Source organism: Rhinolophus hipposideros (genome assembly GCF_964194185.1).
Source record: "Rhinolophus hipposideros genome assembly, chromosome: 14".
Classification (NCBI taxonomy): domain Eukaryota; kingdom Metazoa; phylum Chordata; class Mammalia; order Chiroptera; family Rhinolophidae; genus Rhinolophus; species Rhinolophus hipposideros.
In genome coordinates, this window is record NC_138060.1 from 59,932,562 (window position 1) to 59,960,314 (window position 27,753).

General features: G+C 40.0%; 1 protein-coding gene and 1 long non-coding RNA gene across 4 annotated transcripts in view; one reads left to right on the forward strand and one right to left on the reverse strand.

The window, feature by feature from the left end:
- Positions 1 to 26,787, reverse strand: part of SETD2 (SET domain containing 2, histone lysine methyltransferase) — a 110,715-nt gene extending 83,928 nt beyond the window's left edge. The window contains exon 1 of one of the 3 annotated variants that reach the window (XM_081073205.1): positions 26,536 to 26,787. Coding sequence is in view for 1 of the 3 variants with exons in the window: in XM_081073204.1 (XP_080929330.1) it covers positions 26,540 to 26,610 (71 nt within the window). In the remaining 2 variants the exon portion in view is untranslated. Of the gene's footprint in view, positions 1 to 5,467; positions 5,543 to 26,535 lie in introns of those variants that run through there. The other 2 variants (XM_081073204.1, XM_081073206.1) reach the window with 2 other exon arrangements.
- Positions 26,788 to 26,947: 160 nt separating this feature from the next.
- The window catches only part of LOC308507755, a 39,227-nt gene continuing 38,421 nt past the window's right edge, over positions 26,948 to 27,753 (forward strand). Inside the window, exon 1 of the long non-coding RNA XR_013994924.1 lies at positions 26,948 to 27,246. This is a non-coding gene — a long non-coding RNA (uncharacterized lncRNA). The remainder of the gene's footprint in view (positions 27,247 to 27,753) is intronic.

A 27,753-nucleotide genomic window follows, 5' to 3' on the forward strand; every position in this document is an offset into this window, starting at 1 on the left:
TAATATAATGTCAAGAGCTAAGAATAGGGTTTTTGAAGGAAAGTGAATGGAACAAGGGCATGGAAGCCAGAGATGGAAGTACTGAGTCCCTTGTTCCCCCGCCATAAAAAGTAAGGAGGCATGCAAAAACAGGCATTTCATTCTCTAGTATGAGATCGTGCTAGAATAGCCTTATTTCTTCTTTTGAAAAGTTACTACAGAAGAAAAATCAGAGGAATACTACAGCAACCTATCTGTCAAAAACATACAGTATGCAGATCTGCAGCTTGCTGAAGAACTACATTTAAAGAATGTTGATTAATTCATCTCAACACAAAGACACAAAGAAAAATCATTATTAGGTCACAGAGCACATGTGGAAAAGACTTACGAGTTTTAGTCATAGCAAGCTCAAAGAATGACATGATTATTAAAATCAACCAACCAATCTCTCAGGCTAGGACACAAGAAGTCAAGTTTTCAAAGGAAGGCCTGGTGTAAGAGAGATTTAGCCATATAAAGAATACACATAAATTGTTATGAACAAGTCAGTAAGAGAAGCTATTCTGGCCATCATGTCACACAAGATATAGTTACAGTTAAACGGAAGTATTTTGGGTTACTTTGGAAAAAAGACAACTTACACAGGACCATAGTGATTTATTTCAAAATATCACAAAACTCACAAGATATTCTTATTTTACACAATTCCAAAAGTTGGACCTGTGACCAACAGTACAGAATGACAGATTTTAGTTCATTTTAAGGCAGAACATTTTTAATTATTTATTTGAAAAAGTAACACCCAGAGGAATTTTTATAATACAATTCAAATTAGACCTCTCCCTCTCTCCCCACTGGCAACTACTGTTAAGCTTTGTACACCCTTCCAATAGGTGTGTGCACATATGAGCACACACATCTCTTTTTAAGGAGAAAACTACACAAATGGAAACACAACTTTCTGCACCTTGTTTTTTCCTCCATTTAGAGCCTTGACTATCAATCATTACATATCAACATCTATAGACGTAGCTTCAGCTGTAATTCTACCAGCAAACAGCTTTTCACGTGTGTAAGTTATTGGTATTTTCTTCTTTCTGGGAAGCGCTTGTTGAGGTCCTTCGCCAGCAGATTATCTGCTGAGTTGCTGGCCTTTCTTACTGACTATAAAAACAAGATGTGAGGCATGTGCAACGGGAATGAATGTGTCACGTACAGGGCACTGAGGTTTCCTTGCTTGCCATCAGAAATGTTTAGAGGGATCTGGACGAGAACTTACCTAAGATGAGATGGAATTCCTGTCCTAGACATAAAGCTAAAAGTAAGGCCCTAGGCCTCATTCAAGGCCTTTGGTTCACTGACGTCCTAAACCCCAAATCAGAAACAACACTTTACTTTATCTTGATTTTAATAGGTAAAGATTTTAAGATTCACTCCTACCTAATCTTTAAAAAATTTCTTACTAAAACTCAAATACTCCTCAAATATTATACTTAGAGTCAGTGTTTCTCACATTGGAGTGATGTATGGATCTCTTTTAGAAGGGGGAAAAATAGACATCTAAGAATAGAACCCAATTTAAGAACACTGACTTAAAAAACTAAAATTAGGGCGGCCGGATGGCTCAGTTGGTTAGAGCCTGAGCTCTCAACAACAAGGTTGCCGGTTCAATTCCCACACGGGTTGGCGGGCTGCGCCCCCTGCAACTAGGATTAAAAATGACGACTGGACTTGGAGCTGAGCTGCGCCCTCCACAACTAAACTGAAAACGACTGGACGTGGAGCTGATGGGCCCTGGAAAAACACACTGTTCCCCAATACTCCCCAATAAAAACAAATTAAAAAAACTAAAATTAGTCTATTAAAATTTATTTTACTTGAAAATTACCACTGAAAAGTAATAGTACTTTTCAAGTGAAATAAATTTTAAAACGTAAAACTGGTCAAAGTAATTTTTAAGGTCTGTGGATTAGAAAATAGTGGTGTATCAACGTTAATTTCTTGAAATATTGATCATTGTACAGTGACTATATAAGAGAAAATGTCCTTGTTTTGGGGAAAAACACATTGTAGGATATGGGGTAAAAAGGAAAGTCTGCAACTTTCAGAAAAAAATAGTATGTGTGTATCTATTTATATTTATATATATTTATATTTGTATATATAAAATGTATACGTGTATATACATAATATGTATGCATATTTATATATAAAGAAAATGATAAGTGGTAAAATGTTCACATTTGGGGAATCTGGGCAAAGGATACATAAGAAATCTATTATTTTTGAAACCATTCTGTAAGCCTAAAATTATTTCAAAATTAAAAATTATTTTTTTCAACTTAAGATAATCAGATATGAAAAACATATCTCCTCATAGAATCCCCACCTCTTAAGAATTTGTTTTTGTTTTTTTTTAAAAGAATACTATGTGGACTCTTGGGAGATCCTACAGTCTTAGCTGGAGAAACTACCCCGTATCTTTCTAAACTTATACTCATTGATGAGAATATGCTACATAAAAACTAGACCCTATAGAATATGAAATCGTAGAGGTAGGGTATTGTGAAGAGACAAAAATACAGAGATAATACAGGAGAACTGGCTGATAACAAAAGGAAGGAAGCCACTTATGACAAACTGAAAACTATTTCTTAACACTGCTTGTAACATATCTAAGCCCAGAGGTACACTCAAGTAGTATTCTGAGCACTCTGAAAGAAAGGTGGCTGGCTGTACGTCCCAGCTCCAAGTAAGAGTCATGGAGAAATACTGGCAGGGAAACCTTTCTAATGTACCAAGTTATTATCTCCACCATTAAGAAATAGAATTTCACAGCTCTAGCCACTCCCTTTTTTCCCCTTCATTTTCCATTTTAGGTTTCTAAATCTTTGACCTCCTTCCAAACAAGTACAAATGAAAACATTTGTGTCGTGGGGGAAAAAAAGTTGGAATGAATGCAATGAAATCATTTGACATTTATCCATTTAAGCACTTGTAGTGTCACACATTCAAGACTTAAAATGCCTCAGATCTTCAAGCATATGGAAAAGTGCAACAGAAAGAAAGAACTTTTATCACAAAGGATATTATCTACCTAATTCACTGCTTGGCCTATGGTCATACACATTTGCAAATCTTTGCTAAAAAGAATTAATCCTTCTGCATGCCAAAATTTTCCTAGGGAATAAGTGGCCTAGCTAATTACCATGAGTTAGTTGGACTTATGGCAAATGTGGACACTGTATCAGAATATATCTCTCAGTAGCACACAACCACTGATGGATTGCCGAATGACTTAGGGCCGCACTTGTTAACTGTAAGTATCAGAACTCATATCAATCACAAGGCTATTTGTTCAACAATTATTTAAGGATCTACCCCTCTGAAAGCAGTGTTAACTCTATAAAGGTGAGATGTCAAGTTTACTCACCAGGAATTTCATACTGTATTTGAAATAGTAATATGGTGTAGAGGTATACCAAATAACTACAACACAAGGTAAATAATAATTGCCATATATGAAAAGGCTAATAAGGGGCTTTCTTTTTAATTTTCTTTTTTTCAGCTCTACCTAGTCTCACTTTTCTGATTCTCCTTCATGAAAGCACACTTTCTTTAGTATTTATTACTTTGCTTATTAGGATGGCAATGTAACACAGCAAAAAGGTCAAACTTGAATGACACGTAGGTTGGAATGGTAGGTTGTCTCTACCATTTACTATGACTTGTGCCACTCAGTCGCTTTACTCCCTTAGATGGCTATCCCAAATCTGTCACTACCATCTTCCATCTCCCTGACCACTCTCCATTTACTCAGGTCCTATCCTCTTGCCTTCTCAAGGACTTCTATTTCCTATTTACTCCTTTCCCTCTATCATCAGTGTCTCTTTCTCTCTTCATTCTCATTAGTCAAACAGCTTTTAATATACCTTACTTTAAAAAGGAGAGAAGGAGAGGTCATCACTAGTGACCAGCATCTTAAAGCCAATGGTTAATTTCTTTTCTAGGCTTTCACAGACCACATTCTCCTATTTTCCTCCTACCCTCACTGGCTCCTCCTCCTTAATCTTATTTGTTGGAGCTTCCTGTTCTACCAGATGTCTTCACATTGGCGTGTCCAAAAACTTGATCCCTGCTTGGCCTTCCTTCTCCTCCATCTACTCTTTTCCCTCCTACCTCATTTCATCCAGATTCCAGGCTTTAAGTATCTGTAGACTGGTGACTTCTACATTTCCAAATTTAACCTCTCTCTGCACTTACTTGGATGTCTATTTACCTCAAAGCAACATGGTCAAAACAGAACAAATGATGATTACACCATACCACCAATTATGATTACTATGCATACATATTATGAATTTATATTAACAGCCAAGTGATCTTTCAAAAGCATAAATCAGATCATGGCACATACCTCCTTACTCTCTCTTTCTGCCCTTACCTCTTTTCATAGACCCCCCCCCCTTCTCATTCCAAAGGTTCTAGCCACATTGGCTTTCTTTCTGTCCCTCTAATATTCCAAGCTAATGTCTGGCCTTTTCACCTGAAAGCGCCTTCTCAGAATACAGTAGTACTGCCCCTAGATGTCTGACAGACTGCTCCTTCTCAACAATAAGATGACAACTCAAATGTTATCTCCTCTGACATTCTCCCATCATTTTTTTTTTTTTGAGGGTACAGCTCACAGCAGCCCATGCAGGGATCGAACCGGCAACTTCAGTGCTACGAGCACCATGCTCTAATCAACTGAGCTAACCAGCCACCCCTCCCCCCTCATTCTTATAGTACCTTATTTTCTTCCCTGCATTTATTAATGTGAGATTTTCTTCTTGTTTCATTTTAATGCAGTACCTGCTTCCTCCCACTAAAATACAAGCTCCTTTAGGGCAGGGATTTGGTTTTTCTTGTTCACAGCTGCTTTTAGGTGCCAAAAACACTACTTGGACACAGGAAGTACTCAATAAATATTAGACTCACAACAACATCATTCCCACCTCCCTATCTAGCTAAGCTTGCTTTATACTTCTCCTCAGGAGAAATTTCAATAGTTAAGATGGTCAAGTTTAAACATAGATCAGTCTCGACTTCAAATAATTTTTCATACTGCTCTTCATTCTACCATCTTCCTCCCTTTCTCCCAGCTTCCACACATATTATCACCCCCACACCCATCTTCATCCTTTCAGCCATTTCAGTCTCACTTTCATTCACTTGTCATTTATCTGAGTGTCTACTATGGACTCAGCACTGTACCACCTTCCTCTCCTTTTCCTGACCATTCCAGACACTAGTACTAAACTCCACTCCTACACCATGAACTTTGCAGAATGACAATCACATATACCCTTGACTTACTTGCATTTATTGTTCCTGCCTTCCCAACTAGAGTTTAAGTTACAAGGAAACAAAGGCAACATCTTGTTATTAATGTATAATCTCCCCTGAGTTTACCATTCCCATTCCTAGCATAAATTCTCATTACCTTTTGAATCAAAGAAATTCCTTAATAGTACCAAGTTTTAGCTTTCTCTTTTCAGGCAATTCTCAAAGGAAGAGGGGAAAACACCTCAAAACTGTCCTGTAGAAAAAACAAGCCATACAGACCATAAATTAATTCACAACATTTGCCATACTCTCATCTAAGAAATAGGACCCGTGAGAACGAGTGAATTAAAACACTAATGAAAAACATATATGATTTACATAGATAACAAAGCCATGCTTTTTATCAAAGGCCTGGAAACTTTAGGCAAAGCTCTTTGGGACGAATATGATAACCTAAACTAGTGCTTATGGATTTGGCAGACACATGCAATGTTTCTCACTTGCTTTAAGCCCACATCTTCAACTAGCATAGTCGTACCTCAGACATACAGAGAACCCCTAGTGATACAGGCTAATGTATATAAATTAAATTTAAAAAATTGATAATAAAAACAAATGTTATTAAAATTACAGCATTTACTAGGCAAGAATATTCTCACAGAATTTCATTTGACATATACATATAAGTCAAAATAGCAGCTCTTCCCTAAAATGCCACACCCATCAACTATTCTTAATACCCCAAAATAGTTGCAGCTTTATTTTAATGTGGAATTTCTATAAGATAGTATGCTAACTTATTTTCTTTATACAAGAAATCAATTTGTACACAAACGTATCTAATCTCAGATGTATCCCTGTAGAGTTCCGATGAGGAAAGGTAAGAATATCATCATCCCAAATGTTAACAATGTATATACACCTGAAATCTGTTTCTGAATTTGTCTTCCAAATTAGTTCGCACAAACACTTGTATAAAGTGAAGTATGTTCTCCTGTTAAAGCAGTCGGCTTCTTCCAAAACCCATAAATTAGGCTGCATAGTGAACTAATTTGAACAATTTAGGGCCCTGATATGTGCAAATGAGTTTCACTACTAGTATTCACTATTTTGAGCTAAAGCTCTTAAATTAACGATTTTATTTTCCTCATTAGCAAAATGTGGGGGAGGAGACACCCTTACCAAATTACCTTCAAAAGACAGAAGTGCATAAATGCTGAAATTCATTTTTAGTACTAGACAATGTCGCAACAAATAGGGCAAGTAAGTTCTTAGAGACCTGAACCCATTATATACTATTGTCTTATAGCCCCCACTACTAGACCACCATTACCATTACAGGCAGCTAACAGAATACCTTCCATTTTTCACGTATGAGTTAAATGCTTTACATACAGCTAGCTCATTTGACTCTCAAACCTATAAAAGGTATATTATTTGTAATCCCATTTCACAAATGAAGAAAACTGAAGTCCTAGGTAGTGAGTGGCAAAGACAAGTATCCACAGGTTGTTTGACACCAGCGCTCTTGCTCTTTAAATCAGATATTTATTAGCTAGTACATAGAACTGGGAGCAAAGGGTAAAAAGTTTCAGAGAAAGTATTTTGATTCAGTGTACTAGGTAGTAAATATATGTCTAGCAACAAAAGGGGGTGCATGGGGAAAAAGAGTAACAAGTGTTCACACCAGAGTCCTGGTGATCAATCAATCCTGCCTGTATTATACAGGAAACTCCTAAACTGGACGTAAAAAAATCATCGGGCTCTTGTTTTTTCCAATTTAGAATAGATTCCTCTATGAAAAAGATACTCCACTGAAAGCGGTATAGAATACTAACTCCCAAGTGTCTGAGAGAGACGGCTTATTATAGACAAGACTAGGATATAAGCTCACCTAGGTAATGTTTAATAAGCTGCACCAACCCTGTATTTTACCAGACTGCGTACTTACGCCAGCCTTCCAGTCCTACGTACTCGTGCTTAACCACATTAAACAGAAACATGAAAAAAGATAGTGGTCAGTTCCTTCATGTGGTTATTGACCTTCATGCAAATCAGCTCTTTAAAAATCCACCTTCAAAATAAAAACAATGAAAATAAAACATGATGTGATTAAACCTAAGCACATGAGAAAGATGAGCTTTCTCTTTTTAAATACAAAGCTGGTAATTCAGGATCTTTCCTTCATAAATACCTGCTTACTTTGGTGTTAATATTAAAAATGCTTCTGAAAATAATGTTATTCTTTCATGTTTCACAAGCAAGTTTTTTTCTATTTTAACTATAAATTTAAAAAATATACATGGGTTGTGTTTTATTTTGGTAACACAATGAATACAGCAACTCAGAAAGTTTTTAGCATAAATTATCACAAGACCAAAATGAATGAAAAGGAATGAAACTCAGTTTTCTTGAGAAGCAAAAGCTTAAATGCAATAGTAATTTTTTTAAAAGCCATCACTTATTTTCTAGTAGTTATGAAGAGTTTAAGCACTTCCCCCAAAATAGCAAATTAACATTTGAGGTGTGGAAGAGGTTTCAAGTCAACTAACACGAGTAGGGCAAAGTAGGCATTAAAAACAAAACAAAAAAAAACCCCAAAAACGAAAACAAAAAAAAACAAGCAAGCAAACCCTGAAACAATTATTCTTATAAGGCTGATGATGTAGGATCACTGTGAATTGCAATGCACTGAAAACAGCATCCTTCACCATTCATACATGGAAAGTAAGATTAAAATGAAATGCAAGGGTTATCCATGTGATAGACAAAGACCAGAAATGGCCTACATGTTCACCAATGGAGTGGCAAATAACCTGGTACATGCACCCATTCAATGGAATAGTTATGTCGCATTACAAAGTAATGATGAAGATCTCTGTACACTGCTCTGGAATGATCTCCAGAATATAGTATTAAGTGAAAAAAGGAAGGCACAGAAAAGTATGTTTAGTATGCTTATATTTTCAAAATGGAAAATGGAAGACTCAACCAAAATGAAACCTAATAATCACATATTAAAGGAAATGGTAAGAGAAGAACAGGGATGAAAGCTATACCTCTTTGAACATTTTTTTAGTGCACTTTGGAATCATGTAAAATGTTGCACTTTTTAAATAAGTAAAAAAAAATGATTTCTAGACATTCAAAAAATTTCCAGACATTCAAAGAACTGTATCAAATTGGTAATGGCATAAACGCATAAATAAAATTAAACAAAACTATTTTGACTGCATGTGCCTTATTGAAATATATCCCAGGAGCAAAAAAAACAAAGAAATCTTAAACTGTATTTACTAGTCTATTATAGAAATATTGGTATTACTAATGAGACTATTATATATAAATAGATAAAGCAAATAAGTTATTCCATTAATGTCATTAGGAACCAATTATTTTTAGCATAAAAGTTTTAAAATAAATGAAAACTCTTAAATATGAATGGGAAAGGTCAGTATGAACTGAAAAGTTTTCTTTTTCTAAAAAATACACATATTCTTATGGTTCAATGAAAAGGCTGAACATTTCATGACCCAGTAGCCATGAGTAGCATGACTATGTAGTGTCTAAATTATGGTGTCTAAATATAATTTTCACTAAAGAGAACCAAGGCTCACAGAAGAAATAGTTTATTCCAGAACTAAGCTAGGAAGTGTATAAATGAGGTTGGGCCAAGGAAGTTAACAAAGATTACCAGGATCATGCAAAAGGACACAGAAGCCAATTTGAAAAAGCTTCTGTGTCAAAGCTAAAGGTCAAAGATGAGGTAATTTGAGCAAAAATAAGAACAAAAGTTGAGTGGAATATTTTTAAGCACAGCAAATACTATAGAAAGATGAATGCATAAAAAAAGTCCACATTAGTTGTTCTTTATAGGAGAACTCTAGCTAATAAATGCAACAATCATCAATGGCAGCTAAAACCAGTAAGTGAAAGGTTCACGGGAACTTCATAATGGATGCATCAGGCTAACTATACAAAAATCCACTGATTAATTTTGACATCACTAAAAGTAAGACAATCTGAAAGTGCCCCAATATGATACAATAGGCAACCAATAGACTTCCCATCAAGATGGTGGAGTAGGTAACACTGCTTGCATCCTCTCACGACCACATCAAAATTACAACTACAAAATAACCATTGAGAATGGCTGAGAATCACCTGATGTCTAGCTGAACCAAAGCCCTACAACTAAGGACATACAGAAGAAGCCACCTCGAGACTGGTAGGAGGGGCAGAGATGTGGACTGGGCTGTTCCTACACCCGTGGATCATCATTAAAAGTCAAGAGGTCTGCTGTGGAGGTCCCCCTTGAAGGAGAGAGGGGTCCCAATCCCACACCAGGCTCCCCAGCCCAGGGTTTCAGTGCAAGGGAGAGAAGTCCCCATAACTTCTGGTTGTGAAAACCAGTGGAGATTACAGCTGAGTGAGATGGAGGACGGATGCAGTCCCAGGCAATCCTCTTAAAGGGCCTGTGCACGGACTTACTCACTGACAGACTCACTCGCTCTGAGAGCCAGTGCTGGGGCAGCAGCTCGAAAAGTGCGCTAGGGACATACAGGGTGGAACTGAGTTGTCTGGCTTCAGAGCAAGGGCTGGAGGGGCAGCTTTCTCCCAGAGGAGCTGGCAGAAGCCCTTGTTTCATTGTTGAAGCTTCCCCACTCCCAGCGTGCAGATGCAGGCAGGCACCATATCTGAGTCTCCATCAATTGGCTAATACCGTTCATTCACCTCACCTTGGTGATTCTGAGATCCCACCCCACCCAACTTTTGGGCACACCATCCAAGCCGATTCCAGTATCTTTTCCTTACAAATGGCCTCTCTTGGCTCATGCTGCAGGCTTCCTTAAAATCTCCCAAAGGTTCACAAAACCCAAATAAGTAGCATCTGGCTTTGGCGTGTCCCATACCTATTGCTGAGCAGCCCTAAGCCCGGCACTAGCACAGCCAACCTTGGTTCATGGCTTGGCCTATCGAGGCACCTCCAAGCATGGCACAGGTGGCAGCCATCTGTAGATTGCTCTGTGACTCATACCAGGTTCACCCAGGCAGGGTACAGGCTGCAGCCAAAGTTGGCCTGCAGGGGTTCCCCTCCCAGGAGGCCCCGGAGCTGGCATGCCCAGTGGCCAGCTGTGGACTGAGCAAGAGCATCACCAGAGCATCACCCAGCTTCCTCCAAGGACGACACACCCAAAGGGCAGACTGGGCAGGCACGAGAGCTGTGCTAAAGTGAATCCTGCTCTGTAGAGTCAGCCCCTGCACCACGAATCCTCCACTGAGGTCACAGCCAGTCCTTACAACCAATCAGCCTGAGGGTCAATCCTTCCCACTGATGTACAAACAGTAACCAAGGCTCAACTACAACAGGAGGGCACACACAATCCACACGAGGGACACACCTGGGACACTCAACTCTCGTGACCAGGGAAACTGTGCCACTGGGCCGCTCAGGACACTTTCTATATAAGGACACTCTACTAAGACAAGGAGAAAGAGCAGCCCTACCTAATACATATAAACAAACACAGGGAAGCAGCCAGAATGGGGAGACAAAGAAAACTGTCCTGAATAAAAGAACAGAGCAAAGTTCCAGAAAAACAAATCTACGAGATGCAGAGTTCAACAACTTGTTATAAGGATGCTCAATGATCTCAGGGAGAACTTCAACAAAGAGATAGGAAATATAAAAATGGAGACAGAAAACATAAAAAAGAGCCAGTCAGAAATAAAGCATACAATAACTAAAATGAAGAATACAATAGAGGGAATCAACAGATTAGATGAAGCAGAGGATCGAATAATTAACGTAGAAGACAAGGTGGCAGAAAACACCCAAACAGAATAGCAAAAACAAAAAAGAATCCAAAAAAATGAGGGCAGTTTAAGGGGCCTCTGAGACAACATCAAGTGTACCAACATTTGCATCATAGGGGTACCAGAAGGACAGCAAGCAAGGAAACGAAAACCTATTTGAAGAAATAATGATGGAAAATTCCACTAACCTGGTAAAATATATGGACATTCAAAAGCCCAGGAAGCACAAAGTCCCAAACAAGATGAACTCAAAGAAGCCCACACCAAGACATATCATAATTAAAATGTCAAAAGTTAAAAACAAAGAATCTTAAAAGCAGTTCAAGTTAGAAGGGAGCTGCCATAAGACTGTCAGCTGATTTCTCAACAGGAACTCTGCAGACCAGAAGGGACTAACATGAAATGTTCAAAGAGATGAAAAGCAAGGACCTACAACCAAAATTACTTTACCCAGCAAAGCTATCATTTAAAATCAAAGGACAGATAAATACCTTTACAGATAAGAAAAAGCTAAAGGAGTTCATCACCACCAAACCAGTATTACAAGGAATGTTAGAGGGACTTCTTTAGACGAAACAAATCAAAGAAAAAAAATTTAAAAATATGAATAAAGTGGCAATAACCACGTCTATCAATGTAAATAGGTTAAATGCTCCAATCAAAAGATATGGGGGCTGAATGGATAAGAAAACAAGACTCTTACATGATGCCAATAAGAGACTCACTTCAAATTGAAAGACACACACAGACTGAAAGTAAAGTGATGGAAAAAGATATTTCATGCAAGTGGAAACAAACAAAAAAGCTGTGGTAGCAATACTTATACCAGACAAAATAGACTTTAAAATAAAGGCTATAGCAACAGACAAAGAAGGATCTAGTAATCTTACTTCTGGATATTTATCTGAAGAAATCCAAAATGCTACATTGAGGGGATGTGTGCATCCATATGCTCATTGAAGCATGATTTACAATTGCTAAGATATGAAGGCAACCTGGGTGTCCCTGAATGGATGAAGAAGAGGTGAGATATATATACACAATGGCATATTATGCACCCATAAAAAAGAATGAAATCTTGCCATCTGCAACAACATGGATGGACCTAGAGGGTATTGTGCTGAGTGTATTAAGTCAGACAAAGACAAATGTCGTATGATTTCACTTATAAGTGGAATCTAAAGAATAAAATAAACAAAACAGAAATTCATAGATACACAGAACATTTTGATGGTTGCCAGAGGAGAGGAGCATTGCCGGTGGGTAAAAAGGGGAAGGTATTAAGAAGTACAAATTGGTTGTTACACAGTAGTCATGGGGAGATTAAGATAGATCTTAAATCTGGTAATCACATAATTACGTAATCCTGATTTTTAAAAAAATGAATAGGGACTGTGTATTAAGTTGCGCTGTCATGGCTGCCTCAATGTCCTGAATCGATTCAAAACATTTACCTTTCATGGTCATTTTGACTTTGGGCAAGAGCCAGAAGTTGGATGGTGCCAGATCTGATGAATAAGGTAGATGAGGACACACTGTAATGTTTTTGATAGAAATTGCTGTATACGAGAAGAGATGTGCAATATGGAGCGTTGTCATGATGAAGGATGAAACCACTTGCCCATTTCATATTAATGCGTTGTTCATGATCCATGATTTATGGCACACTTTAAACACACCTTCTCTCAACCGTAGCTCACACTCCACTGACTGCACCGAACAAGTTGAAACTTATCACGCACTGTTACTAAGGTTTGACACGCCACTTCCGGTATTGAAGCCCTTCCGTTGGATGGCACTCAGCAGCAGCATTCACTGTATTCTTTGATCACAACGGAAAGAAAAGCTCCATGTCACACATCACTTCTGGTACGGCAATTTCTGTCAAATAAAAACATTACAGTGTGTCCTCATCCACTTTATTCACCGGATCTGGCACCGTGCGACTTATGGCTCTTCTCCAAAGTCAAAATGACCATGAAAGGCAAATGTTTTGAATCAGTTCAGGATATTGAGGCAGCCACGACAGCGCAACTGAAGACACTCACGAAAGAGGACTTCCACAGCTGCTTCGGAAGTGGCAAGAATGATAGGATAAGTGTGTTCAAAGTGAGGGGGAGCATTCTGAGGGGGATTAATGGCAATGTTTCTTTTACTGAATAATTTTTTTAAACTTAAACATTCACTTTTTTTTTTAATCACACCTCATATTTAAATCCACGTTCCACCCATGTGCCAACCTTTTAGGATAAGACACCACAGTGCTAAATTTTCATTTCCTGTGAAAATTATCTTTTGAGTTCTTGAGATTAACATAAAAACAATAGAGTATTTTGTATAACATTTTGCAAATTAGAAATCTGGTTGCAATTTCCAGTATATATGTTATAATAACTATAATAATAATAATGCTAATCTATAAAACAGAATTTTATCAGAACTTCTTTCCCATTTGGGTTTTTGTTATGTCTCAAATGTCAAGTTATATTATATCACAATTAAAGAAAATACAGTTGGTCCACAGCCCTAGTCATTAAGTTCCAAGCCGCTTTAAAATATTCCAGTAATCACAGAGTGATGTTAAGTACCATCAGTAGCTCACTAGGTCAAATCTTACATTCTACAACAGAGAAATATTGCAAATTGACAAGGGAGATGTACCCCTCAAAAAAACAACAAAAATAAAATAAAAGGACTATGACTTGGAAGTAACAATAGCAAATATCATATCCAAAAGTCAAACTAGGCAGCTGTTTTTCACGCCTACATTCATTCAAAGAGCACTGGAAATCAAAGCTGACATGGTGTAAACACCATAACTAGGATATTGAAAAAGAACTATACAGTTCAGTGTAAGTTTTCTATTCTAGTGTCTGTCTAGTGCCTTCTGTTCTTAAGGCATGTAACCATTCCTCTTCTCCTCCATTATGTGTTTTCAAAACACCAGATGGAGCGGTACTGCAATATAATACAAAGGTTAAGAGCAAAAACTTTAGTCAATCTGGACTTAAATACCACCTCCAATTTTATTTTTTTAAACACTTTTAAACCTAAGTCACTAAAAAAGGTGGCCAGAGAGATTATAAAACTAAAGTAGTAGTACCATATTTACTTCAAACTGAGGATGAAAGAAAAATGTCTATTTAAAATCCTCCATATAGTGCCCGGCACATAATTAGTGCTCAATAAATGGGAACTATTAGCAATTTGAATTACATATTTGTAACATTCTTTGATTAACAAGTCTCCACTACTAGAAAATAAGGATAGGGGCCGGCCCGGTGGCTCAGGCGGTTAGAGCTCCGTGCTCCTAACTCCGAAGGCTGCTGGTTTGATTCCCACATGGGCCAGTGGGCTCTCAACCACAAGGTTGCCAGCTCAATTCCTCGAGTCCTGCACTGGATGGTGGGCTGTGCCCCCTGCAACTAGCAACAGCAACTGGACCTGGAACTGAGCTACGCCCTCCACAACTAAGACTGAAAGGACAACAACTTGACTTAGAAAAAAGTCCTGGAAGTACACACTGTTCCCCAATAAAGTCCTGTTCCCCTTTCCCAATAAAATCTTTAAAAAAAAAAAAAAAAAAAGAAAATAAGGATAAATAATAAATAATTTTGAACAAATAAGTAGAAAAGTGGAGGTAGGAGATGAAGGGTAGAAAGAGTTTGAGAACAGCAAAAATATGGAGTAAACAGAGGGAAAAGGGAGCTAACACTTAACTGTAGTCATCAGGCCAGTGCCAGGTGGCTAAGTTTGTTACATATCCAAAAGTATAAAAATTGAGACTAAAGTTTTGGAAACTTTTACAGCAATATGACCTTGACCAGGGATCAGTAGGCTTACATATATATATTTTTTATCTTGAAATAACTAGATTGACAGCAGCTGCAAAAATAATAGAGAGCCACTCTACTGTTCACCCAGCCCCATCCCAACAGTGACATCTTATATAGCGATAGTCCAAGCAAAACCAGGAAATTGATATTGCTATATCTGACTGTTAACTAAACTCGACCTTATTCAGTTTTCATCATTTTTTTAACCTGCATTCATATTCATTTGTGTGTGCAGTTTTATGCAATTTTATTCCATGTATGGATTCATGTAACCACCACCACAATCAAGACACGTGACTGTTCCATCAGTGCTATTGTATTGTGAATGTCTGGATTTTTCACTTCATTTTTCTAGAAATTCATTTTTATTGTATGTTCAAAAAGTATCAGTCCATGACAGACTAAAAAAAAAAAAAGAAAGAAAAAAAAGGCCTGGTCGTTCACCACAGTTCAAGAAACACTAAACTAGGACATACACAAATTGGCTTTATCCTATTTGGAACCCCTTATTCCTAAATAATTGATAATTGGATTTATTTTTCTCCTAGGGGGTAGCAATCTTAAATTGAAGCATATATAGAAAGTCCCAACTTTTTATATGTTACATTTTACTGTTACCTAATAAAGTTTTACTCTTCACTCCTCAGTCTTTTACTCCTATTAGTCTTTACTCCCAAAAGGCAAAGGTAAACAAAAGTCAGAATTTCACTGTTTATGCCTCAAGAGTGCAACATATGGGGAATAAACAGACATTATGACCTAAAAAAAAAAAAAAAAGGCCTCCAGAAACTTCACAATGCTCATCCAAAAGTCTTCTTTTGGATGTCTTTTTTATCTTCCCAGATTCCTGAAAATACACTAGAATAATTTTTTACTGGGAGCTTTGAGAAATTTTTCGTATGTTTAGACAATGTGTCTAAGATATTTTCTTTCAGCTCCTAGTTCCTAGCTCACACTTTCTACACTCTTGTTTGTTTAAGTATGATTAGGATCCTGTAAACTACATTTCTCCTTTGACACTAATAGCATGTGCTAGACAAAGACTGAAAGGCTGGGAGAATAAGAGGGAACTTGGTCCTTTCTGTTTGGTCAGTTCCTACGCGCATGGACCGATCAATAATCAACGCAGTTCACCCCGTGTTCATTCCAGTTTCTACCTTTGTTACACGTTCCCGGACCAGCGTAACTGCAATTCCTCACAGACACCAGCACCAGTAGTCCAATAGCCACATTCTCAGACATCTCAGCTCTAGGGGGCCCTACTCCAAGCTTCTAGGTTCTGGTGACCACACTCTGTACCCTTTTTTCTCCCAGCCCTCGGGTGGGTACAGCCAAGTTTCTGCCCTCCTGTTACCTCAGTGTCCCCTTTTCATTTTCTCAGTTTTCCAAAAACCTGTTTAACCAATTCCTTAAACTCTGTTTTTTTCTGACTAATAGAGTAAAACAACCTGAAAGCTTAACGCTCTTTCCTTAAAAGCTTATACTAAATGAGAAACATATAATAGAGATAATTATTCTAACGTAACTGGGATATTCATCGATCACTCTAATCCCAAGTTGGCATTAGATAAACTTTTTACCAAGCCACTCTAAAAAGCATAAACTGGGATAAGCCACACTTTGCTGAAAATTTAAAATTTTCTTATCACAAAATCTTTTGATTTTTAACCATTTAAAAAGCATAAATTCATTCTTAGTTCACAGGCTGTATAAAACACGCAGGCAGGCTGATTTTGGCCCAATATCCAATTTGCCAACCCCTGTTCTAAATTGTGCCTTTTACAAAAATCAAAATATTATATTCATTGATGGGCTCAAAAAAAATTTACTTTACTTTAGTAGATCCTTTCGAAGTCCACAAGTGTGATGAATGGGTGTTCATGTTCTTGTGTGAGATGTGCCTACCTCAAACCTTGTTACGACATCAGCACATTTCCCATCTGATACATATATATACATATATGTATATATATATAAATTACTTTAGTACACCTATGCTTAAACTATAACTAACCTGAAATTTCACTGAAACAGAACAGTGTCATTTACCCTCCTCAAACTTTCTTTTAATGAAGACAAAAGGAAAAACTTACTAACGGGGAAATTTTCAAAATATGATATGAAAGGCACAAGAATGTGCTTTTTTTTTAAAGTATGTATCAACCTTGTATACCTACCTTTCTTCTGCTTCTGTAGTACCATAAAATGAGCACTGGTTTTTAAGTCAACTGTGAATAATGCAAATTTCTGAATCAGGGAATCATTAATTTAGGGTCTTAATGATGTCCAACTTAGAATAACTTAGGTTAGAGTAATAATGGTCCCATGTTCCAAACAATTCTTCAGGTAGAGAAAACATCTATAGATATCCAAGCAAGTTACATGGAAGTTTATTTCAAAGTAACAATAATTGTATAGCCTATCCTGTTAATCTACAACCACTTGATTCTCTAGTAGCAGCAATGAAGAATGATGCATGTCTCTTTGGTATCTTATGCTCCCACAATATATTCACTATTGCTAATTGTGAGCTCTGTCCATTTGTCCAAAACCCATGAGTTCAAGCCTAATAGCACCCTTGGACTAGGACCAAGGACACAGCTTGCACTGATAACGAAAGTAGCACAAGCAGCAGCACAGCCATATGCGTGACATGAGAAAGGCATAAAATAAACACTACTCCTCTCAACAAAAGGCAAATTAGTACATAAATTATGTTACAGTACAATAAAATAATTTTGTTAGAAATAGGTGAAAACACACTCCTGAAGTTTCCCCCAAGGTAACTATAATAAGTATACTCTTTAAGCTTAAATTTAGTTTGCCATGTCCATTAAAAAATAAAAACAAAACTTTTATTGTATAATTATTCAGGAAGCCAACTGTCACAATTATAAAAAGTACAGTATAGTATTTTTGGCAGATTAACAGCAGTTTACGTAAAGAAGTAATGTCAAGAGCTGAATATCAACACATTGAAACAATGGTAGTCAAATATAAAACCAGTGTTTCCCCAATTATAGTACTGCTCGCATGCATTAGAGACAATGAGACTACCAAGAAATACCTGGTGCTCATCTTTCTTTGACTACTTTTCTTCTTTATTAGAAGAGATAATAATAGTGTCAGAGGATGTGAAATTTGGGCAGGAGTTTGAAACTGGCTGTGATAGGACATTTTTTTCAGTTGTGCATATGCTAACAGCAAAATTTATTTGTTAGCTATGTGCTTTTGTGAAATGTATCCATTGCTTGTTTTCTTATTGTCATCGTTACTATTTTTTCCATATAAGTATCTCAAAAGATGTGTTTGCATGCATGTGTATTTTTATAAAACTTCGACTTTTAAGATACACTTTGGGTGGTTATTAATACAAAACATCAAGAAAAGCTAACATTTCACTGGAGCCTGTCTAACATTCTTTCATACGATTTAGACTTGTTTGGTTCTGTTAGTATCTAAGGGATTTTGTAGTCCTATATACTAGAAAATAAAAAGACCATAATGAATGTGTTATAGAGACTTACTCTTAAATGGAGGAATCCCAGTAACCAGCTGCTGGGTACATAGTTATACATCCGCAATAAATGTTTCAGTTGACTTGATTCCTTGTAACTATCATTTTCACCACAGAAGCATTAGCATAAAATTTGTTGATACAAATTGAGTTGATACAAAGAGTTGATACAGATATTCTAGTCTAGAATTTATAAATTAATAGAAGAGTTGTATTTTTAACCGGGCAATTTTAGAAAGTCTTTGTGTGCTGAATATCACAACAAATGGATTTCCATACAAAAGGTTTTTGCAGCCATCTATATAATTTATGAAAAATGTTAGCTCTACATTAACACAAAATTCGTAAAATTTTAAACTTGGCATGGATCATCTGCCTGCTAAAATAGAGTACGTAATTAATAACTATTCACCAAGAGGCCAAATATCAAAGACTCAAAATACAAGTTAGTCCATGGGTTTCCAGAGCGCTAATCATGAAGCAAATATTGGTAATTAGTATCCAGCCCTCCCCAAAGAGAAACTCTAACTGTACTTGGTAAGAATCGGGCAGCAGGAAAAGTTACAGTCAGAAACAGACTCGCTCCAGGTTCTTGCAGGCCCACAGCAGGCTCCCAGGAAGCAGACCTCCCAGCAGCCTGCCAGCATGATCACACTCCTACAGACTCCTACACACCATCCCAAGGATATCTTCACTTGTGAGATGTTAGCATCTGACAGGAAAAGCATTCTAAAATAAAAAGCATCTATAGGAATTCAGACCAATGTTAAACCTACACCTAAATGACCAATGTATTTGCTCAGTTGGAAAAGACACTGAGTTAAATGTCAGCTTGATTTGGAAAAAAAAAAAAACCTACCAAATTGAATATAAAGTACATTATACATGAATTGCAAAGTTAAGGGACTCAAATACAACATTTTATTAGGAGACGACAACCAAAAATTACACAAGGTAATTGCCTCTCATTTGAATCCACGAAAGTAGACTTCCAAATATAAATCCCATTATGAAAAACAACAAACCTATTGAATTTTCAGTTGGCCAGCTTCAAACCAACCATTTTCAAGAGTATGTGCTAATGCCTTGAGTTTTCTCCTTAAAATAACTAAGCAACTAATCAAAGTAGGGCAGGAATAAAAGCTCTTTTATCTATCAGAATGAGACAGGGCAAACAGACATAACTATGGACAATAAATTTTTTTAAAAAGTATGAGTCAAACTCTACAAACAAAATCATGAAAACATTATCACAAATTACCAGGTAGACTCACATCATAAGGAAACATTTGGAAGGAGACACAGGATTCCACATAGTACATGTCCTAAGGACCTTTTAAACTGCTTAACATGATAACCAGACACATTAAGAAAACAAAGCAATATAGTATATCCATAGTACAGGATATTGCCTGTTAAAAATTTGAGCATGTTATATGTAAGTGCAAACATGCAGATGATACATTATGTAGAAAAAAGGTAGAATGGTATGTGTAGTAGTAGTTTGACTACATTTATGTGAAAACAAAAATCAAAAGAAAAAGGTCTGGAAAGGTATACACTACATCGTTAGTGGTTGTTACCTCTTAGATGTGGGATTTAGAGGTGGAGCGGGGAAGAGGTGTTAAGGGTGGATTGCTATTTTCTCCTCTATAAACATCTGCACTACCTTATCCGTTTGCAATAAGCATTTATTGTTTTGGCAATTTAAAAAAGAAACCATTTTAAACATAACTACCAGACACTTACTGTTTTTAAAATATCACATTTATGGTTAGTACAAAGAGATCATAGTAAAGTACCTCCAAAGCTTGAATTTAAAGCTCTATCCTCAGAGATTAAAGACTAAGAGACATGACAATTATGTGAAATGTGTAATTTTAGACTGAAAAAAGAAGACACTAGTAGGACAACTGGAAAAATTTAAATATGAACTGTATAAAGGTAAAAGTATTGTTATGTTCAATTGCCTTAATTTGATTACTGTATATTGGTTACCTAAGAGAATGCTTGTTCTTATGTAATATTATGAAATATTTAGGGGTGAAGGGTCATAATGTTTGCAACTAACTCTCAAATGGTTGAACCAAAAATAAACAAACACATGTCTACATTTTTATATAGAAAGATATAACAAATGTGGCAAAATTTTAATTACTAGTTAATCTAGATGAAAATATATATGAATTCTTTATTTATTTTTATTTTTTTTATTGGGGAATATTGGGGAATGGTGTGTCTTTTAGTCGTCATCCTTCAATCTAGTTGTGGAGGGCGCAGCTCACTGGCCCATGTGGGAATCGAACTGGCAACCCTGTTGTTCAGAGCTCGCATTCTAACCAACTGAGCCATCCAGCCACCCCTCACTATACTATTCCTGAAACTTTGAAAGTTTTTCAAAATAAAAGGCTTTCTTTTTTTTCCTAAAGAGTGGATCTCTGAAAAAAACAAAAGAGGGGCGGCCAGATGGCTCAGTTGGTTCGAGTGTGAGCTCTTAACAGGGTTGCTGGTTTGATTCCCACATGGGCCAGTGAGCTGCGCTCTCCACAACTAGATTGAAGACAATGAGCTGCGGCTGAATTGCTCAGTTGGTTAGAGCACAAGCTCTTAACAAGGTTGCCATTCAATTCCAGCATGGGATGCTGGGCTGTGCCCCCCCTCCCCCGGCAACTAGATTGAAAACAGTGACTGGACATGGAGCTGAGCTGCGCCCTCCACAACTAGATTGAAGGACAAAGACTTGGAGCTGATGGGCCCTGGGAAAACACACTGTTCCCTAATATTCCCCAATAAAGTTTTTTTAAAAAGAAGTCTTTTAAAAAAATTAAAAAATAAAAAAAAGGCAAGAGCAATAGGGACATGAATGCTGGAGAGATATACTCTATCCTAAGTACTAGGATAGTTCATCAGGCTTTCCATCCTCACCAGAAAATCCTCCAAGTCATATTCTGGCCTCCTATGTACCGGAGTAGCCTGAAGGGGGTACTCCAGCCTCTAGAACCACACATCAATCATTACACAGCTTTTTCTTTCTTATAAAAAATAGCAAAAATTTTGATTCATGTACTATCTGCAAAGCTACTAAATGTCTGGACCACATATGGAATCTGGTGACATTATGATACTTTCTCTTAGTTGGCTTCCTATGGCATCTCCATCCCCACTATAGCTAAGGTGAATTATGAGAATTTTGAGAATTTGACTATCCTCACAGTTTTACATTTTATTGAAGATGCTGAAATATTTTTCCCAGTTAATAAACTTCAGTTTTGCCAAATCCACCATTATTTTCATATCATGGTGCCTTGTAAAGTTTACTGTTCTTTTTAGCTGCATCTTTCCATCCAATACTAATCCTAATTCTTAAATCCTCATAAAATCCTTTGAAGAAAATACTACCATGTTTTCCCAAAACCAAGACCTAGCCGGACAATCAGCTGTAATGCGTCTTTTGGAGCAAAAATTAATATAAGACCCGATATTATGTTATATTATATTGTATTATGTCATACCTGGTCTTATAGTAAAGTAAGACGGATCTTATATTAATTTTTGCTCCAAAAGATGCATTGCAGCTGATTGTCCGGCTAGGTCTTATTTTCGGGGAAACACGGTATTATGATCCCCACCTTATAAATAAGGACACCAAGGTACAGAGTCATAACAAAACTTACCCAAGTTCATATTATATTAAGTAAAAGAGGTAAGAGTTTAAACAAGGAGTTATGTATGGCTCCAGAGCCTAGGGGTTTAACTTTTTTTGTGCCTTGGGCCATTTGGCAGTCTGATGAAGTCTAAAGATTTCATCTCAGCTTAATATTTTTAAATGTGTAAAATAAAATACATATGATTACAAAGAAGACCAGCGACACTGGGTACAAAGAAGCCAGATGTGTGATATAGTAATATATATGCTTCTTAACAATCTAGTAGAGCTCATATCTACTGTATTTCGATGTAATGATGAACATAGATGACATTTTGAGATATCTACAATAACCACAAAATATTATAAAAATATCTATGATTTGTACCAGTAGTAAAAACCCAGGTAATGTTAATGTGTAGTTCACTGTTTACACTAGTAATAAAAAGAAATGCTAACTTCTAGTTAGAGGTTAGTGAACAGGTAATTTCCCCCAGTTGTTTATGGACGCTGCCCATGTTAACACCCTCACACTGCACACTGTTAACAATCCTCGAAACACTGCAGTTTAAAAGGACTCGTCCTGGGTCCTTCTCTCTTTCTACACTGGCTCCCTTGGTGATCTCATCCAGTCTAGTGGCTCTGAATACTACCTAAGTTGATGACTACAAAATTTATCTCTAGTCCAGACCTTCCTCTGACCTTCAGACTTGGATGTGAATTCCACCCGAATGTCTAACAGGCATCCCAAACTTTCATGTCTAAAACTGAACTCTGAATCGATTCCCCAAACTTGCTCTTCTCATAGTCATCCCTATCTTAGCTGATAGCAACACCATCCTTCTAACTGCTCAGTCCAAAAGCCTTGCGATCGTCCTTGGCTCCTCTCTAACATGCTACATCTGACCTATCAACAAGTCACATTGGTTTGATTTTCAAAGTACATCCAGAATTCAACCATTTCTCACCATCTCCTGTTACCACCTTGGTACAAGTCACCAACATTTCTCTCCTAGATGACTAGCTTCTTTACAAGTCTCCCTGCTTTTACTACTGTTTCCCCCTGCAAACTGAGGAGATCCTTCTGAAGCTGAAAGCAAACCATGTCATTCCTCTGTTGAAAGCTCCAGCAAAAGTCCTTCGGATAGCTCTACGAAGACCTGTGAACAGGAAAAGTCCTTCGGATAGCTCTATCTGAAGACCCGTGAAAAGTGCACCCCACCCCGACCCAATCTACTATTACTCTTTTTTGTTCATTCCATCTAGCCATACTGGGCAAAACTCACTAGGTCTGCCTCAGTGCCTTGGAACTAACTATTCTCTCTCCTTGGAATGCTTTCCCATCAGACATTAACGTGCCCAACTCCTTTCCCTTTGAGTCTTGGCCTACGTATCTCTCAAGAAGGCTCACCCAGCCCACCTCACTTTAAATCGCAACAACTTCCTCAGAAATTCTGGATCCCCCTTGCTCTTCTCCATTTTTCAAAGCACTTACCTTTCAACATTCTGTATTATTGTTTACCACCCCTGACTAGCAGGTGCCCACAAGGGCAAAATTTTGTTTTGATCCCCTAGTGTGCCTATGTTTGGCACAAAATAGACACCCATATGTTCAAACAACAGCATTTCTACAACGGTCAAGTACTTGCCTGTCTCTAGAAAACTCTGACTGGCTCTAATTTACAGTGTCCTCAACACCTGGCCCTGAGCTTGCAGGATAGCAGACACCTAATGCACAGATACTCAGGTGATTACAGCCGTTTTCACCTGAAACACAAGTCTATATGCTACCCAAAAAAAGCCAAGTCTTACAGCTGTGCCTGATTAAAGTTTGAGTACAAGATAAATACAGAACATCAGGTTCCAACCGTTACTTCAAACTGAAATTATGTTTCATGCCTCAATTTCTTCATGTATCTAAGAAACATTTCAAACTATCTAAAGTCTAAAAAGGGCACCTGGTCATTCCTTCCGCCAGCCATGTCACCCCCTCACACAAGCCCACCTGATCTTTTCATGCTTTACTTAAAATCCTAACTCTTCAAGGTTTTCCCTGATTACCCCAGCTAGATGAACTTACACACGCCATACGGTGCCAAGTGCTTTTCATACATTCTTCTCATTCAATCCTCCCAAAAGTCCTATAAGGTTGCTACCATTATGATACCTATTTCAAAGATGAGAAAACCCAAGCTTAGAGAGACAAAGTCACTTGTCCAAGGTTCAATTAGTGCTCAAACCCAGGTCTCTGAAATCCAAATCCACTTTCTTTAACCTTACAGTATACTGCTTGCCTCTCTCCAGTGGTACACTCTCTCACACATACTCCCTCATAGGGTTTGCTGTCACTTCAGTTCTCTAGGCTTCAGTTTCTGCATCTGTAAAACAGGTGATATTGTTCAGAATACCTATCACGCTCTCTTCCAGTTCTTACAGTATAACAGCAGAAAAGATTTTATAATTCTTTATAGAATCCAGGTAGGTCAACCCACACACATATACACATATTTTGGAACTTACTTAGCCAGTTAGAAATCTGAAACAGTGGAGACAGAAAAGCGCTGAAAAAAGACTCCAAGACCTTGTGTAAAACAGTAAAACATTCTTGGTTACTCCCCACTCATGTCTATCAAGTTGCACTTCTGAGTCCTTTTTCCCACATAGTATGAAAAACTACGCTTTCCCCTAAGAAGTGTAAGGATGTGACCCTTAAAGCTTCTGGACCACACCAAACAACCTGGAAAGGAACTGAGAGCAGGCACTTAGCCCATTCAGGGGCTGCCATGTTATTTTGTACAGGAAAAGGGCTCAAAAACAGTTTATTGGACCATAACACAGAAGTTTGTTTTGTTTTTTTAGGTTTTCCAAGTCCCAAACTAAAAGTGTACAACGTGAGTTTTGGAATTCGACTGATGATTGTGTGCAGTAAATCAAAGTCTAACCCAAAAAAGCAAGAATGCATGAAAGCGGAAAGCCATGTTGAGAAAACTCACTATTGCAAATACGAGTTGGATTTTGTTTTAGACAGGCAGAATAATTATTTCTCTTTTTGTGCAGAGATAACCATCAACACCCCAACAGAATCCTTCTGTGTTGCCATCCAACCTAACTAACTAAGATCAAGTAAGATCCAGACATTTCTGGACCAACAGAAAAAGATTTAGCAAGAGGTTCAAAAAAAAAGAGCTGCAGCAGAACTAAGGTTAAAATGTGTCCAAAGAGGGAATCTATTGGTATCATTCTAGCCATAAAAGTGACAGTTGCATGTGAAATCCCTATCAACGTTCAGTTTGAAATGAGTCAAAATGAGTCCCATGGTAGGTCTAGACTTCAACCCACACCAGCAAATGGAGTTTAAGAATCGCTCTGTAAAACAATAGTCTTGTGAGGGCGTAGGGAAAGAAGCGAAGCCAGGCTCTGGGGAGGAAGCTCTCGGAGGTATCAGATACAGTAGCAAGACAGCCCTTAACAAAAAAAAAGGTTAAAACGTCCTAGGCTGAAAAGAACACTACCGGGCAAAATTCTATTCCGGTTTTCCAGAATACTGTCTCTTTAGGGAATCCTCCCGCGATTCCTGGTTTTTAAGTACGTCTTCCCAGGGGGTAGAAAGGCATCCAGCTAGGGTGAGAGGTTCCTGTTGTCAAAGAAGCAGAGTGTCCTTTCGAAAGTGTGCAGATCCCTGCATCTGGAAGAGAACGGATGCCCCTCCGAAGGCTTTCACTTTCGCGAGGAAAAACAACACGGTGTCATCCCAACATCGGGGCCACACAAACCTCGCCACCATTACAAAACCCAAGTGCCAAAGGTGCCGAATCTGACGCCGGAAGCTTGACGAGGCCAGGATCGAGTTCCAGCAGAAAAGAATCTAACCCGAGAGTGCAGCCCGGGTCCCTCCGGGGCCCCGAGCCCAGCGACGCGCGCTAGGCCCTTCCGGTCCAAGCCGCCGTCGCCGGGAGGCCGGGAGACGGGTCGGGCTTCCACCCGAGCCCGGGGATTCGCGGCCTACCACCGCCGGGGTCCTCTCGCTCAGGCCGGCGCCGGCAGCCCCTCCGGCTCGCCACCTTCGCCGGCAGAGCGGCCTGAGCGAGCCGTGGGGAGCAGGAGGACACCGGCCGGGTCGGTGCGGACGCGGCGGCGGCGGCGGCAGCGGAGGCCGTAGCCGCCCCTCCCCCACCGACCCGGCCCAACCGCCGCGGCAACGCGAGTAGCGGCGCCAACACCGGGCCCAACGGCCGACCCGCGGCGGCCCGGGCGAGGCGGCGGCGCGGGCCTGCTCTTCACGCCGCCCGCGCCAGTCCACCGAGGGCCCGTTACTCCTCGCGCCGGCCCGCGCCGCCGCCCGTCACGGCGCGCCGCCCTCGGCTCGGGCTGAGGAGGCCGACGGCAGAGGGAGGCCGTGGAGCTGATACTTACTCAGGGGTCGGGTGCTCGGGGTCGTAGAAATCCCCCATCTTCGGAGGCGGCTGCGGCGGCAGCTGCTTCATCTGGAGCGGCTGGAGGCAGCGACGCGCGCCCCCTCCCCACGGCAGGGCGACGCGAGGGAGGGGAGGGGAGGGGAGGAGGCCGCTGGTCCGACCGCGGCGGCGGCGGCGGCGGCAGGGGCGGCCCGCGTCGCTCGCTCGCTCGCTCCCTCGCTCCCTCCCTCCCTCCGGCGCCCGCCCGCCCGCCGCTCTCTCCCCCACACTCTCACTCGGGAGCGACGCGCACCCCGCCCGCCCCTCGGCCGCAATAGGCCCGGCCCCTTAAAGGGACACGCACCGTAGCGCGTCAGCCGCCGCCGCTCGGCGCGCCTGCAGCTGCTGGTCAGCCCCAGGCGGGCGCGGGCTGGGCGCGGCGCAGCTGGCCGGCCGGCCGGACCCTGCGTGCGGCTTCCCGGAACAATGAGCCCCGGCCTGAGCGCTGTTGGCCCGCCGCGACCCTCCGTCGTGCCCACTGAGCTGGCGGGGGACTGAGGCGTGACCTGGGCCGCCCCACGGTTGTGGGGAGGCGACGTCGAGAGAACAGCGCGAACCCACCGGGGCCCTGGCCTTCTCACCCCGCGGCCCTCGAAGACCTGCCCTCCTGGAGCGCCGACTGCACAGCAGCGCCGAGGGCCGCCATCCCGGGCCCGGGGCTCTGAGGTAACGTGGTCGCCGCGCCTCGCGGGCCACCCTCTCGCCCGTCCCCATTATTTCTCCTCGCTTCCTCTCCTCTTCCCCTTCATGTCGCCCCCTCGACAAGGACGGAGACGCGGCTGAGCCGGGGGGGATTCGCCCCACACCGAGTCCGCGGGATGCCGCCCGCCTCCTGCCGCGGTCCCCGCGCCCACCCGCCGCCCCGCGGCGCCCCCGCCGCGCACACCCTCGCCGGGGCCGGTGCTCCGCCCGCACCCGCACCCGCTCCTGGACGGCTGCGGCCCGGCTCTCCCGCTTGGTGCCTAAGGCCTTGGAGGAAGCGCGCTTCCAAACACCGATCCATCCCTTTGCTGCAAAAATGACACCGTGAGGTTAAGTAGGAGCACGGGAAAGGGCTGCGGGGTTTTAGTTGTTTGGGGAAGGAGAAGCAAGAATGTATAAAGCCATTACAGTATAGCTAAACTCTTTGTCCGTTAGCGAAACTCTCCGGATCTTGAAGAGTTGATTGCAGTG